We start from the raw sequence: 15,461 nt of genomic DNA, 5'->3' as shown, positions 1-15,461 counted from the left end.
GTGGGTGGATTAGGTATGGTCCAAGGATCATGTCATTAGATTTTAGACTTGGTCCAAATAAAAAAAAATTTCAAAAAAATTTCGATTTTATTTGAAAAAGATTTGAAATTTTTTTTTTTTTGCATTTCTACATGTTTTAAGTGATTTCCAATTCCAATTTAAGTGATTTCCAATTTCCAAAACAAATTTTGCACCTTTTTTTTTCAAAAAAATTTCGATTTTTTTTTTTTTTTTTTTTTTTGGCCATTTCTACATGCGTGTCAATCTATTTTAGTTTATTCAATCGTGGTTCAGTTGAGTCTGATCCGTTTTGACCTACAGTGAATAGGATATCAGGTTCACTTAAGTGACCCAGCAGTATTGGCGGCGGAAGTTTTGCACTCTACCGAGTGCTCCCCCTCTAGTTGTGGAATGCAATCCCTTTTTCCAAGTGAGATTTGCCAGAATTGAAGGACATGTTCCACATCTTTTAGCAGCTTGTGATTCCATCAATGTCGGAAGAGAGGGAAGAGGTTGCTACTTTTCTCTCTGAAACATGCCACGGTGGAGGGTGAAGTCATCAGCAAACAGATAATGAGGATTTTCTGGAGAGTCAGAGAGGATGTTGGTGAAGAATAGGACTGGGCTCAACACACTGCCTTGGGGCATTCCAGCCTTGACAGAGAGAGGAGTTAAAGGATTCTGTCGGGAGGCGGCACGTGTTTGCTACGAGAGCAGAGGAAGTCAGTAAGCCGTGTGTGGTGGTGACCTTGGATTCCATCGGCAGAGAGTTTGAAGAGCAATGTGGTGTGTCAGGCTGGGTATGAATCTCGAGATATGTCTGGAGAGATGACCATGATCTCTTGTGTGACATTGAGCACCTCCATTCTGAGTTATTGCCTTGTGTTGGCTTCATGGCTGGAGTAGTGGGCTTTGGATCCTTGGGTCCTGAGTTCACATCCTGCTTTGCTGTTGAATTGAAACCAGGTGTGGGTTTTATTTTTATTGTATACCTTGTCGAGGCTCGTATGAGAGCTAACACACAACGCACATCAAGGGGCAGGAGATAAGAGGGGCAGGAGTTGGAGGGACAAAACAGTGGGGAACAGACACAGGAGATCTGTGGAAGGGAGAAGGATGGGATGGGGAACATGGGGAATAGAAGATGGACATTACAGGGACTTTCAGGAAGGAAAGCAGGGGAATTGAAGGAAGTGGGCATGGGTGGATTATCGGGGGTAGAAAAGATCAAGGATTTGGATGGGGGATGATAAGAGGTGGTGGTGAACAGCTGTTTTGAAAGTCTGGAGGGAAGAATGGGAAAGAATAGAGTGAGGAAGTTTATTCCAAAAGCAGGAAAAAAGAGGAATGAAAGAGTGAAGGTGAGCAGTGATTCGTGATTTTGGTAGTTTTACCAGAAGGGGGTTGTTGGCAGACCTTGAGCGCCCAGTGGAAATGTGGTGGGGACAAATCACAGAGAGAGCAGCGAGGGCAAGGCTGGAGAGGAGATGGTAGAAGACAGAAAGACCACCGACCAACCTGCGGTGATTGAGTGAGAGGCCCAAAGACTCATCATCATTGCGGGAGATGCCGATGATCCTAAATGCCCTGGTTTCTACAGCGTGAAGCCGAGAAAGGTGGGAGGCAGGAACACCAGCCCAGAGGGGAGAGCAGTACTCCTTCAGGCGACGGGCAAAAGCTTTGTAAGTGGTCAGGAGCTCAGGAGGGCCGAGGAAGGACTTTGCATGACGGAGGATTCCCAGTCGGCGACTGGCTTTGGAGGCGAGGTTTGAAATGTGGCTTTCCCAGGAAAGGTCATGGCAGATAGTGATACCCAGATGCTTGAAAGAAAGGACTTCTTCCAGAGCATTGTTGAGAAAGTGGATGGGGGGGGGGGGTTTCTAAATGGTCCTTTCGAAGAGACTTACTGAGAGTGTGAGATTTGTCTGTATTGCAAGACATGTTCCACGTGGTGGACCAGTTTGTGATTTTGTCCAGATCTGCAGTGAGCGAAGAAGCTGCTGCTTGCTGGTCTGAGGGATGACAGATGGTACGGCAGAGGGTGGAGTCATCAGCAAAGAGATATAGAGGATTTTCCAGAGAGTCGGAGAGATCATTGATGAAAACCAGAAAAAGAACAGGGCCCAGAGCGCTACCTTGAGCAACTCCATCCTGCACAGGAAGAGGGGATGAAAGAACTCCATTTAGGGCCACACGTTGACTGCGACAGGAGAGGAAGTCTGCGAGCCATGAGTGGAGATGGCCTTGGATACCATGGGAAGAGAGTTTGGTGAGTAGGGCAGGGTGCCAGACTGTCAAAAGCACGTGATATGTCCAGGGATACGGCTCGGATTTCCTGTCTGGCATTGAGGACCTCCATCCATTGATGGGAGAGCAGAAGCAGCATATCCAGGGTAGAGTGACTTGGTCTGAAAGCAAATTGATGATCAGAAATCAAGCCATTGGAGAAGAGGAAGGATTTCACGTCTGAAGCGATGATGGATTCCATAACCTTCCTGATGATTCGGAGAAGGCTAATTGGTCTGTAGTTGCAGGGATCTGTTTTTGCACCTTTTTATGCAGGGCAGTGATGTTTGCAGATTTCCAAGCAGATGGCAGATGACCTTGAGCAAATGAGAGGGTGAATAGAACAGAGAGAGGGTGAGCAAGAGCAGAAGAGCAGGCTTTGAGGACACGTGGGCTGATGCCGTCTGGACCGGTTGCAGAATCTGACTCGAGGTTTGAAAGCAAGCTCTCCACCTTGTCAGGAGAAAAGGACAGAGAGACCATTTGAGGTAATGGAGGGGGAACATACACCAGAAACAGATTTGATTAAACGCCACCAGTATTTTGAGGAGGGAGAGAGGTTTGAGAGTTCAGACGTGAAATGAGAAAGATGTTGTTTTCTGGCTCTCCCGAGGGTAGATACACACTTGTTCCGAGCTTTGTGGAAGGAACTGAGATTGCCCTCAGTTGAGTTTGCTTTCCATGAGGCAAAGGCAAGTTGTTTCAGGACAACTGCCTCGCCACAAGCTTCAGTGAACCAAGGGTGGGAGGAAGGGATGGACAACTGAAGACTAGAGGGGATAAATCTGTGCATGAGGAGAGCAAGTTTCTTTGGAAGAATTCCTAGGATGAGTTGATGTTTGAGAATGTAGTGATAGGAGACCAGTCTATAAGATTGGTGGCTGCTTGGAGACCCTGCCAGTCGGCTTGAGTGAAATGCCAGACTCGACGGCGGTGAGGTGGTTCTCTGATAACAGCCAGAGAGATGTCCACTTTGACAAGGACATGGTCAGAACAACCGATTGGATCGGAGGAAGAGCAGCAGATATTGTCAGGGAAATTTGTCAAAATAAGATCCAAAAGGGATGGAGTACCATTGGTTGAGATCCGGGTCGGGAAGTTGACCAATTGAGTCAGTCCCAATGAGTCGCAGAAAGCTTTTGCTGAGGTGCCATGGCAGGTGAGAGAGGTACCCACACCTAGCCACCTGGCATGATGACAATTGAAGTCACCACATCTGAGGAAGAGAGTTTGGATGAGAAGATAGAAGATGGTCCATGTTTTCGGATAGTGAGGTGTAGATGGAGTCATCACTGTAAGGTGGACGGTACAGTACACCTATAAACATGAGGTGGGAGTGGAGGGGAAGCCGTAGCCAGAGGTATTCCTGGGGGTGTGGCGGGGGGGGTGAGAGCAGTGCATGGAGAGTGAGGAATAGAGTCTTTGATGAAGAGAGCAACTCCTCCACCAGGACGAGGCTCAGGTCTGTCATACTGGAGGAGGGAGTAACCGGGGAGAGATACTTGGGAGTCAGATACGTCTTGGGGGAGGAAAGTTTCTGTGAGGCAGATAATGTCTGGTTTGTCAGTGGCAACCTGTATGGAAAGATCTGAAAGGTTTGAGCGAAGTCCCCGAATATTTGAGGTCCACACTTTTAATGAAGAGGTAGGGGAGGAGGCTTTGGGTGCAGGCGGTGGGGGGGAGGGTTGGGTAGGACAAGGGACGGGGGGAGGTAAGGAGTGTTGTTGAAAGAGTGTGGGATTGCAGAATAGCGAGGGGAGGGGCCGAATGAGGAGGAGAAACGGCTCTGTGGTGCTGGGGGAGAGGGGGACAAGAGAGGGGGAAGAAGGCAGTTGAGGATTTGAGGAGGTGGAGTGAAGAGATGGAGGTGAGAGGGCAGTGGAAGAAGGAGCTTAGTGGATGAGAGGTGGCAACTTTGAGAAGGATGAGTGATGGGGGGAATTTTTGAGAGAGGTGAGAGGGAGGCTTGGAGGGAGAAGAGTGGGATGGTTGCTGTGAGGGGTGAGAGGGGTGAGTTGGCATTGAAGTTGGAAAAAAAGAATGGTTGATGGAAAGCGAACATTCATAGCAAACTGGGGTTTTTTAAAGTTTTCGGTCAGAGATGCGATTTAACACAGTTCTTAATGGATGCAAGAAAGGCGAATTCAGAGAATGGAGAGAAGAAACGCTGTCATAGTTGGATTTTTTTTAGGCAAGGAATGAAGGAGAGGTCGAAATGAGAGCAGTCTGTTAAAATAGCAGAAGAGTAGTGCATTATGAAACAGTAAAGCGTACCACATGTGTGAGAGAGGAAGATGAAGCATGATAGTTGTGTTTGCTTGGGGTTGACAGCCTGTCATCCTTCTGAAGTCAGCAAAATGAGTACCAGCTTGCTGGTATCCTTTGTCGGAGTGGCGACCTCTCCAGGGTTGTGCCCAATAGCCAAGAAGACTGCTTTGGCAGCACCAACACTGGACAGAGTAAGGTCCCAATGGTTGGAGCCTGAGTTGGGAGAGCAGAAGCAGCGTGTTCAGGTTTGAGTGACCCAGTCTGAATCTGAACTTTTAAACGAGTTACTCGGTACTTTGAGCCATGGGTCGATCCTCCAGTGAAAGACAATTTCTCTCGTGAGGTCAATTGCGCACGCTGAAACGGCCACATGTGTGGAATTAGTAAAACCGTTGCATGATGGTCGATTATTCAGACATGTACATTCGCCTCTGCTCAGTGTCTTGGGAGACGATTGGTCTCCGGTGCTCTCATGCTGTTGTTTGGGAGTCCGAGTCCATTGCAATTCACTTGTGTTAAAAGCCCAAATCACATCTCTCACCTGTCATTGGAGGAAACACCCAATTGGCTCACACCTTGGCAGTCATTCCCAGCTGCAACTCGGATGATATAGTTAGTCAACACTCGGCTATTCTATTCAAAGAAAGCCGAATAAATCAACCAAGATATGCCACACAAGATACGTCCTTTGCTGTTTCCAGCTCTATCTGAACTCTTCAACAGCTACAGCCATTTTGAGGGAGCAGAAGTATGAAAACTCCAAAGCTCCAACTTCAGCTCAGCTGCTGGACTGGTTTCATTACTTATTGGTGAATCGTCAACAACAGCGTAGATGGAACGTTGGTTCTTTGGAGGAATTCAGGAACTTCAATCTTCATTTTGTGTGCAACACTTGGCTCTTGATTTGCAGCATTGTTGAAAGTCTGTGTTTGTTCCTGATGCAGGTTTGATTTGGATTAAAAAAATTGCTTATGGTTCTGGGATAAACTCGCCGACTCTTTGCGAAAGACACCATGGGATCATAAATGTCCATCAACTCATGCTAGCCAGGGTTTGAAATAAGTGTTAACCCTGGTGCCAATGTCCACCAAAAGCTTTGTCGGGCCACTAAAATCTCCAGCCTTGGTGGCCCACATGGCCACTTGTATCAAAATCTTCAAGATATGCAATGGTTACTTATGAGAGGTGTGGTGTATTTCCCACTCTTCGGCCATGCACTGGCTTGCTCCAACAATACAGAATGGAACTTTGATATCGAAGCAAGGCCGCGCTTTCAGCGTGCACGCATCACATTGTTGGCCGCATGTGAGATCTCCCTCGAGCATGCATGTGGTGCAACTGTGCAATGAACAATGATTCATCCAATTTTTTTTTAATTTGATTCTCCACTGAGTATCTGCAGAAATGGTTTTGGATGAACGAAAAAAACAAGCTGAGAAAACCACCTCTTCTTCCTCTTTGCTCATTTGTTCTTCTTGGATCTATTTTTGTTTAATCTTAAATTATGATGTCATAATTTATAAACTTGATTTTGTGCACTTAAATTTTGAAATCCCACTGTATCAGTTTGCATAATCATCATGGAGAGCATTACTTACCAACACGAGTTGAGAAAACCTTCCATCACAAGCTTCTGTTGTGGTAGTAGTACACTTTTGAACTGTCTTCACATTTTTGAAGTACAAATTTAGTTTTGTGTTTTGTGTTGTCTTTTTTCACCATGCATGAACACCTGTGTACCAGTTATGTGAATGCATGGATATAGTGTCAGAAATCATTTTATCGTGTGCCACTTCTTCTTAGCTTTCTAATTTTAGGAGAGACTGGAATGACTCATTTGATCACATGGTGCTGAGATTCCATCTCAGAAGAAGTGTGCTGAGGTTTCCATCATGTGGTGTTATGTACAAAATGTATCGAATCTGAAAAAAAAAAATGAGCAGAAAAGAGGAAGCGGGTCAAACAGGAATACGAACTTGAGAAATGGATGAGGAAGTGTCAACCGGATTGGGAGAGAGCGAGAATTTCTGTGGCTTGGTTGAGGAAGATTGGGACGTGATGTTCTGCAAGGTGTGCAGGGAGGATTTGGGAGGATCGGAGTCACGAAGGAAGCAAAATGTGTTTCACCCCGGGTGCACCAACTTCAAGAAGTGTAATGTTCAAAAGCACCAGGAAATTGAAAATCACCAGCACGCAATGGCAAAGAAGAAAACTGGAGAGGCAGAACCTGGAACATCGGAAGCAGGAAAAATGACAACGAAAATGAATGAACGAACAAACAGTGCATAAACTGAAGCATCGATTCAAAAACGCTCATGCGATAGCAAGAAACTGCCGTCCAAATTCTGTTGCTGTGAGTTTGTGAGTAGATTATGAAATAGCAGACGATGGTGTTCTGTGATTACGAGTTATGAGGTTGCTGGTGTGAAAAGCACTGAAATTTGATCGATACGTCGTGAGAAATAGTAATTTAAACATGTGTACTGATCTTTGTGAATTCATTCACTCAACAAATATGATGTGGGCCACCAAAATATCTCTTTAGGTGGCCTGGTGGAGCAAAAAAAAACATTCAGTGTGACCACTGCTGTCAGGTGGGACACGGTTTATATTCATCCAATGGGTGGCAAAAGGTGCACAGATGAATTCACCTCGTGTGAAAAACTAGGATGGCAGTTAATAGCGAACGTAGTGGGCTTCATACTCAACGTGTGCACATGAGAGAATAGGAAACAACAACAACAACACAATACCCTGGCAATTTGGAATCCGTGTGTCTGCTATGACCCTTTTGCTTCCAGTTTTTTTCATGGGGAATGATGCGTACCGGGAGATCATGACCGGAAGTGTTTATTTATTACTAACGAAATCTTTAGATTTCGTAAGTATATTGATGACTTCCGTCATCTGTTTGTGTGTTTGTGTGTTTGGTTGTGTGTGTGTTTGTCTGTTTGTGTGTTTGTTTGTAGGCACGATAACTTGAGAACGGAAGAAGCCACCAATGTCAAATTACACCAGGTGATTCAGGAGGGTGATGGCTCGCGCTGCTTAGATTTTGGTCAAAATCGATCAAAGGTCAAGGTCACAGTGAGGTCAAACATTCAATTTTTTTGTGGTTTGGTACAGAATCATCATAGAAACTTGTGGTTTGTGTCGCTACCTTCTCTCGAGACAGCTTTTATTAGACAAGGTCAGAGGTCAAGTTGACGATTTCTTAAGTACCAGTCTATGACTGCTTGTGTGGTTGTTTGTAGGCACAATAACTCGAGAACGGAAGAAGCTATAAATGTAAAATTACTTCACATGATTCAGGAGGGTGATGGCTAGCGCTGATTAGATTTTGGTCAAAATCGGTCAAAGGTCAAGGTCACAGTGAGGTCAAACATCCAAAAAAAAGTTATAACTCGAGAACGGAAGAAGCTACCAATGTCAAATTACACCGCGTGATTCAGGTGGGTGGTGGCTTGGGCTGATTAAATTTTGGTCAAAATCAGTCAAAGGTCAAGGTCACAGTGAGGTCACACATTCGATTCTTGATGGTTTGGTACAGAATCATCGTAGAAACTTCTGGTTTGCGTCACTACCTTCTCGAGAGACAGCTTTTATTAGACAAGGTCAGAGGTCAAGTTGACGATTTCGTAAGTACCAGTCTATGACTGCTTGTTTATTTATTCATTCAATTATTTTTTTCCCCAAAGTTAATTTTATACTTTGGAAAGTGATTTTTTTTTTCATGACAGGAGGTGTTTATTTAGTATTTAACATAACCGGGAGTGATTTTCAAATTCTTTCCGGAACTTTTATAAAGATATCTCCCGCATCATCAAAAAATAATTTTTAATGGTGATTTACATTATTTGATCGCTGATCCCGAATCCAGGCCAAAGTAACCGGAAATTGCAGCATCGAATGTAAGAAGAATTCTACGTTCGCTTCTCGGCTTTGCCTATTCCATATTAGTGTCAAGATTTGAGCTCAGACGAGGTAGCCCAGTGACGTGTGTGCATACTTCCCGGGTATCTTGCAGGTTTATTACTTAAATTCAATTTCTCAACACATTATTTTTCCGAACCCACTCCTGAGCTTCACAAAAATGACTGCATCATCTGCGAAATCAAGGTCAGAGATCTTGACATTCCCAAACAATGCACCGCAACTTGATCTCTCTGACATCCTCCCCAGAATCCAGTCCATACAAGTGCGGAAAATTGTGGGGGCAGTACACACCCCCTGACGAACTCCAGTAACAACCGGAAATAAGTCAGAGATGGTATCACCACATCTCATAGCAATCTCAGTCCCAGAGTTTCATTCATACATCAGATTGATCAGTTCTGGTGGCACCCCATGAAGACCAAGAATCCTCCAGAGGTCATCCCGATTCACTGAATCAAACGCTTTACAGAGATCAACAAAGGCTGCAAACAGCCCCTGCCGAAACTCTCGTCTGCGTTTGGTGAGGACACCAAGAGCAAGGATACGGTCAATCATTGACTTCTCTGGTGTAAAACCAGACTGCTCTGGATGGTGGTGCTCAAGCAGATGGTGGTGAACCCTATCAAGAACTTATCCGGGCAAAGACCTTGTCCGGCACTGAGAGCAGCGTCACCCCTCGGGAGCTGTTGCGGTCTTGGCGATCACCCTTCCCTTTCCAGAGAGGGACAAGGCTCCTCTTCCAGTCAGTTGGAATAATGCCTGTGTTCCAGGCAGAGCACAGAACTGCATGCAATGACACGGATACAGCATTTTCACCAGCCTTGAGAAGTTCAGCAGGGATACCATAGATCCCAGGAGCTTTTTCCCATTTCAACCGGTTCACCACTCTGTGTTTCCCCAAACGTAGGTGGACCACAGTTGACTGGAGGGTCAGCAATAGGGATAGTTCCACCCCTGACATTCAACTTGACAGTTGGTGGATCAGCCTGGTACAGCCGCTGAAAGTAACCGGCCCAGCGGGCCTTCACTTCGGACTCCTTTGTCAAGAGCCCACCACCCTCTGCTCTCACTGCAGTACACCGAGGGATGGGCTTGGAGAAACGCAATGGACGATTTCCCCTGTAAGTAGGATGAGAATCACTTGACCACAGGTGATGCTCTAACTCCTCATAGATTCCTCGCACATAGGCCTCCTTGTCCACTGGAAGTGCACGTGTAGTTTTATGCCTTAGTTGCCTGAACAGCTCAGCTTTGCCATTCAGACTGGCCCTGTGACTAATTAATGGTATCCAGTGTCCCTTGAGAGACAAAATTCTTTTTCGCCCTTTGATCAGTTCCAAGACATCTTACGGCAACATCAAGGATGGTGGGCTTGAAGGCACTCCACAACTCTTCAGGATCCGCCAACGCATGCAGACCCCCCAAATCCCCACTCACCCTGTTCGCAAACTCCTCGGCTTCCTTCTCATCCTTGAGCTTGCCAACATCGAGCCGAGCTGGGATGGTTCCATTCTCCTGGATTTAAGCTGAAACTTCAGAGTTTCTACAAAAGCCTGCAGTCAGTATTGAGGAACTGAGCACTCCTGAAGACACTGCATTTCTGGATCATCCTCCAGCAACCATCAACGAGCACATGGTCAGCCTCCTTTACCACACCGCATGCGTTGGAATATCAAGTCCAGCGATGAGCCTATAGGCGCTGAAACCATGAACCAGCCACCCTAAGTCCATGACTTCTTTCAAAGTCAAGGAACTTGGTGCGATTCTAGTTCACAATTCCAAAGCCATGGGGACCAACACATGTCTCATAACCATCCCTATCAGTTCTAGTCAATGCATTGAAATCCCCCAAGACTAAAAGTCTATCTCGCCTGGGGCACTGCTCAACCACAGACTCGAGCATGGCAAAGAATGCATCCTTCACAGTGAGATCACTCGCCTCAGTCAGACCATATCCAGAGACCAGGGCAAATGACACCGAAGGAGTGATGAATCCTTCGTCTCATTATACACTCGTTGACCGGTGTTACCTCAATTATCATTGGGGTCAGCTTATTGGACACAGAGAGTGCTGCAATACCGATTGTCCAAACGCTTGAGCTCAGATGATAACAGAGACAGGTGATCACCCTCTCTTTGGGATCGGACATTCCAGGAACCCACCCGAAGAGCCACAGGTTAACCCAAGGAAACCTCCGTCTGGTGGATGACACTTCAGCACCACCCCGACACACACGGCCGCAATCTGACCCGGGAAGGTTATCCCGTGGTTTCCCTCCTGTCATCAAAGATTGGGGGACCCGAAGGCTTTGCCTCAATCCTGTCATCCGGTGAGTTACCCTGTGAACGGTTGCTGCACAGGAAGTACTCCGACAGAGTGGGTTTTCATTTTTTTTAATGCTTTTTGTATGTTTTGTGGAATGAATGGTTTTTGGAGTGCAAATGGAGTGCAAATCCTGCCACCAACCTCCTCATATAAAGATTACCCAACTGCAGGAGAACGTCCACAGACACAGTTGGGCACTAGATATGGATGGCCATTGGCTTGGAAGGAGCTCCTCCGCCCTTTGACAGGTTTTGTTTTTCATCCTGCTGGGTGTCCATATCATCATGCACCCTCCTCACCAAGAAACTATGTGGGGGAGACGATTTTGTTGCCGACAACCCGACCCTGGACCAGGTGAGTGCAGATTTACATGGTCCCAATGGCAAGTCACAGATCGAATCTGACCTGACCTGACAATGTCAGTCTTTATACACGAGAGCCCAATGACTCCAAAGCTTCTTTCTTCAAGAGACGTCTCCATGAAGGTTTCTGTCAATGCCTCCACATGTTGTTTCAGACATTTTGATGATGTACTCTGTTGTGAAGAAAAAGGAAAAACCCCAAGTTTAATTTCATTGCTTTAAGAAATAACCACGATGGTAGATCAACTTCTCAAACATCCATTGTCCCTTTCATCATTCGTTGAAATAAAATAGCCAACAATAATGTACCTTGTTTTATCCTGTTATCCGAAATTTGACCGATCGTCAATTCTAATTGGGCTTTAATTGGACATGTTTTGTTGAATTATTTTACATGTTTACATTTGAACTTGTCTCGTAGAAGAGTGGGGGTGACGAAAAAAATGGCAACAAATTGACAAAAAATTTTGGATCTCTTCAACTTGGAGGATATTTTCACTTCATTTTTGCAATCTTGGTATTTGGTCATCTTCTTGATTTATGCGTTTTTTCGGCAAAACATTTGTGTGTGTGTGTGTGTGTGTGTGTGTGTGTGTGTGTGTGTGTGTGTGTGTGTGTGTGTGTGTGTGTGTGAGTGAGTGTGAGTGTGTGTCTGTGTGTGCGTGTGTGTGTGTGTGTGTGTGTGTGTGTGTGTGTGTGTGTGTGTGTGTGTGTGTGTGTGGTTTTTTTTGTTTATGAACCATAACTCTCTCTCTTTTCTCTTCTCTTTTCTCTCTTCTCCCTCTCTTCTCCCTCTCTTTCTCCCTCTCTTTCTCCCTCTCTTTCTCCCTCTCTTTCCCCCTCTCTTCGCCCCTCTCTTCCCCCCTCTCTTCCCCCCTCTCTTCCCCCTCTCTTCCCCCTCTCGTCCCCCCTCTCGTCCCCCTCTCGTCCCCCCTCTCTTCCCCCTCTCTTCCCCCTCTCTTCCCCCTCTCTTCCCCCTCTCTTCCCCCTCTCTTCCCCCTCTCTTCCCACCTCTCTTCCCACCTCTCTTCCCACCTCTCTTCCCACCTCTCTTCCCACCTCTCTTCCCACCTCTCTTCCCACCTCTCTTCCCACCTCTCTTCCTTTCCCTCTCTCTTCCTTCCCACCTCTCTTCCTTTCCCTCTCTCTTCCTTTCCCACCTCTCTTCCTTTCCCACCTCTCTTCCTTTCCCTCTCTCTTCCTTTCCCTCCTCTCTTCCTTTCCCTCTCTCTTCCTCCCTCCCTCTCTCTTCCTTTCCCTCTCTCTTCCTTTCCCTCTCTCTTCCTTTCCCTCTCTCTTCCTTTCCCTCTCTCTTCCTTTCCCTCTCTCTTCCTTTCCCTCTCTCTTCCTTTCCCTCTCTCTTCCTTTCCCTCTCTCTTCCTTTCCCTCTCTCTTCCTTTCCCTCTCTCTTCCTTTCCCTCTCTCTTCCTTTCCCTCTCTCTTCCCCTCCCTCTCTCTTCCCCTCCCTCTCTCTTCCCCTCCCTCTCTCTTCCCCTCCCTCTCTCTTCCCCTCCCTTCTCCTCCCACCTTAAATATCCCTTCAGCAAAGTGCTGATGGTATGTATATATCAAGAAAGATGGACAAAGAGACAAAAAGAGAACGGATTTAGAAATAGAGGAATTACAAATTCAATTCAATTGCAGAATTTCAGAGGGGATTGAATTACATATGACATAATACGTAGAATAATTACATAGATTCGCAAGAAATAATAAATTACAGAGAAGAATTTCAAAATACACCTTTCCAGTGTTTTTTAAACTTTTTTTTTTTTCTCACATTTCACAACTTACTGGTTGCCGTGGGAGTCGAGAGGGAGGGGTGGGAGGAGGAATGGGAATGGGTATGGTGGGAGTCAGAAGTGTTGGGGTGGGAGGAGAGCCCCCCTTTTCCCAGCAACGCCGGGTACCTTTGCTAATGTTAAATAAGGTGGTGGAAAACAGTGGGACTGTCGAGGCAGTTTTGGCCACCTTGAGACAGAACTTTTTGTTAAGTTTCAGCTGTTTGTTCAGTTTCAAATAAAAGACAAGCTTGTGCATAAAGAAGCTTAGCTTGGAGCAATTGCAAGCAAAAACTTAATTTTACAGAGTACATTGAGTATATATATATATATGTTATCTCACTGGGTTGTGGTTAATACATCAAAGGAAATTAACAGATGGAACTTTATTAGGTTAAAATCACAAACACAGGATGAGATTAGGTCTCTTATTGGTGCTTGCACCAAATTGTCCAGTGAGGGGAGGAAAGAGGATGTGATTTCTTGCCCTGGCCATCTGGGCCAGCGAATCAAGAGTTAAGCATTTACAAGGTCCTTTACGACTATGAAGGAATGTGTGCAATGCCTCCCTGCAAGCTTTCCCAACATGTATTTATTCAATTCTTTCTTAAAGTATGAACTGAAGTAAATTGGCATTTTACCTCATAATGAATTCAACGAACAATTCAGTTTCCCACAGTACGTAAGATAATTCAACGTCAATAGCATGACAGTTCCAGATTTTTTTTTGGTTTTTCTTCAACAATCTTTTACATCATATTTTTATTAACATTGAGGTATGTATTTGAACATTACATGGGGTATTGTTTTCAATGAATTGTCTAATAAAGTGAAGCGGTTTGTTTCACCCACATTTACAAAAGCTGTCAATTTTTATTGTCAAAAACATTGATAATTGGATGAATTTACCCTAAATTATGAATATCATGGGGAAAACCCAAACTTGAACACTGAATAATGTACATTTACATCAAGAATTTTTTTTTACTTTTCTGCAATACAACAAATTCATGTGCAAATACAGTTGTACATGTTTGGGTACATTTGTGACATTAATATTACAAGTATTGTACAGAATCTGATTTTTTTTTTTTTTACAGGTAATGTGATGTTACATTTGCAGGTGGATCCATTGAATCTCCAAGAGAGACTGCAGCGACTTGTCGGAACAGCTCAGACACACCCGCAAGACCCGCCAACTGAAGCGAGCAAGAAGACTTTTTACAAACAAGACAAACCGAATAATGAAATGTTTGCAGAGAATAATTTTCACCTGCCTCACAAAGGAAAAAAAGCTGATCAAACTTATGGAAAATCGTTCACTCAGTCACCCACCCAAAAATCACATGTGATAATTGATAATGGAGAACGCCCATTCAAATGCACAATTTGTGGAAAATCTTTTATTCGTTCATCTGAACTTAAAACACACACAGTGATTCACAATGGTGAACGCCCATTCAAATGCACAATTTGTGGAAAATCTTTTATTCGTTCATCTGAACTTAAAACACACACAGTGATTCACAATGGTGAACGCCCATACAAATGCACAATTTGTGGAAAATCATTCAATTATTCATCTGTCCTAAAAACACACATGAAGATTCACAATGGTGAACGCCCGTACAAATGCACAATTTGTGGAAAATCTTTTATTCGTTCATCTCAACTTAAAACACACATAATGATTCACAATGGTGAACGCCCATTCAAATGCACAAGTTGTGGAAAATCTTTTATTCATTCATCCGAACTAAAAAGACACATGATGATTCACAATGGTGAATTCCCATTCAAATGCACAAGCTGTGGAAGATCTTTTATTTGTTCATCCGAACTTAAAAGGCACATGATGATTCACAATGGAGAACGCCCACACAAATGCACAAGTTGTGGAAAATCTTTTATTCGTTCATCCGACCTTAAAACACACGTAATGATTCACGATGGAGTACGCCCACACAAATGCACAATATGTGGAAAATCTTTCATTCGTTCATCCTACCTTAAAACACACGTGAAGATTCATAATGGAGAACGCCCATTCAAATGTACAAGTTGTGGAAAATCTTTTATTCATACATCCGACCTTAAAACACACATGAAGATTCACAATGGAGAACGCTCACACAAATGCACAAGCTGTGGAAAATCTTTTATTCGTTCATCCGAACTTAAAACACACATGATGATTCACAATGGAGAATGCCCACACAAATGCACAAGTTGTGGAAAATCTTTTAATCAGTCATCAAACCTTAAAAGGCACATGATGATTCACAATGGAGAACGCCCATACACATGCACAAGTTGTGGAAAATCTTTTATTCATTCATCTGACCTTAAAAAACACATGAAGATTCACAATGGAGAACGCCCACACAAATGCACAAGTTGTGGAAAATCTTTTAATCAGTCATCGAACCTTAAAAGGCACATGATGATTCACAAAAAAACGATTCAATTGGCTTATTAACTGCATAACGTTTGGTGGGGTCA

General features: G+C 44.5%; 1 protein-coding gene across 1 annotated transcript in view; it reads left to right on the top strand.

Moving 5' to 3' along the window:
• Positions 1-15,202, top strand: part of LOC147009377 (uncharacterized) — a 49,872-nt gene extending 34,670 nt beyond the window's left edge. The window contains 2 exon segments of the mRNA XM_085862189.1: positions 14,318-14,994; positions 14,996-15,202. Coding sequence (XP_085718315.1) covers positions 14,318-14,994; positions 14,996-15,067 — 749 coding nt within the window. The 3' untranslated portion in view covers positions 15,068-15,202.
• The last annotated feature ends 259 nt before the right edge of the window (positions 15,203-15,461 follow it).

The sequence above is a fragment of the Eptatretus burgeri genome, chromosome 17 (assembly GCF_056783735.1).
Source record: "Eptatretus burgeri isolate ZD-2024b chromosome 17, Ebu_testis_v1, whole genome shotgun sequence".
NCBI lineage: Eukaryota > Metazoa > Chordata > Myxini > Myxiniformes > Myxinidae > Eptatretus > Eptatretus burgeri.
This window is presented reverse-complemented; position numbering and strand designations above follow the sequence as displayed.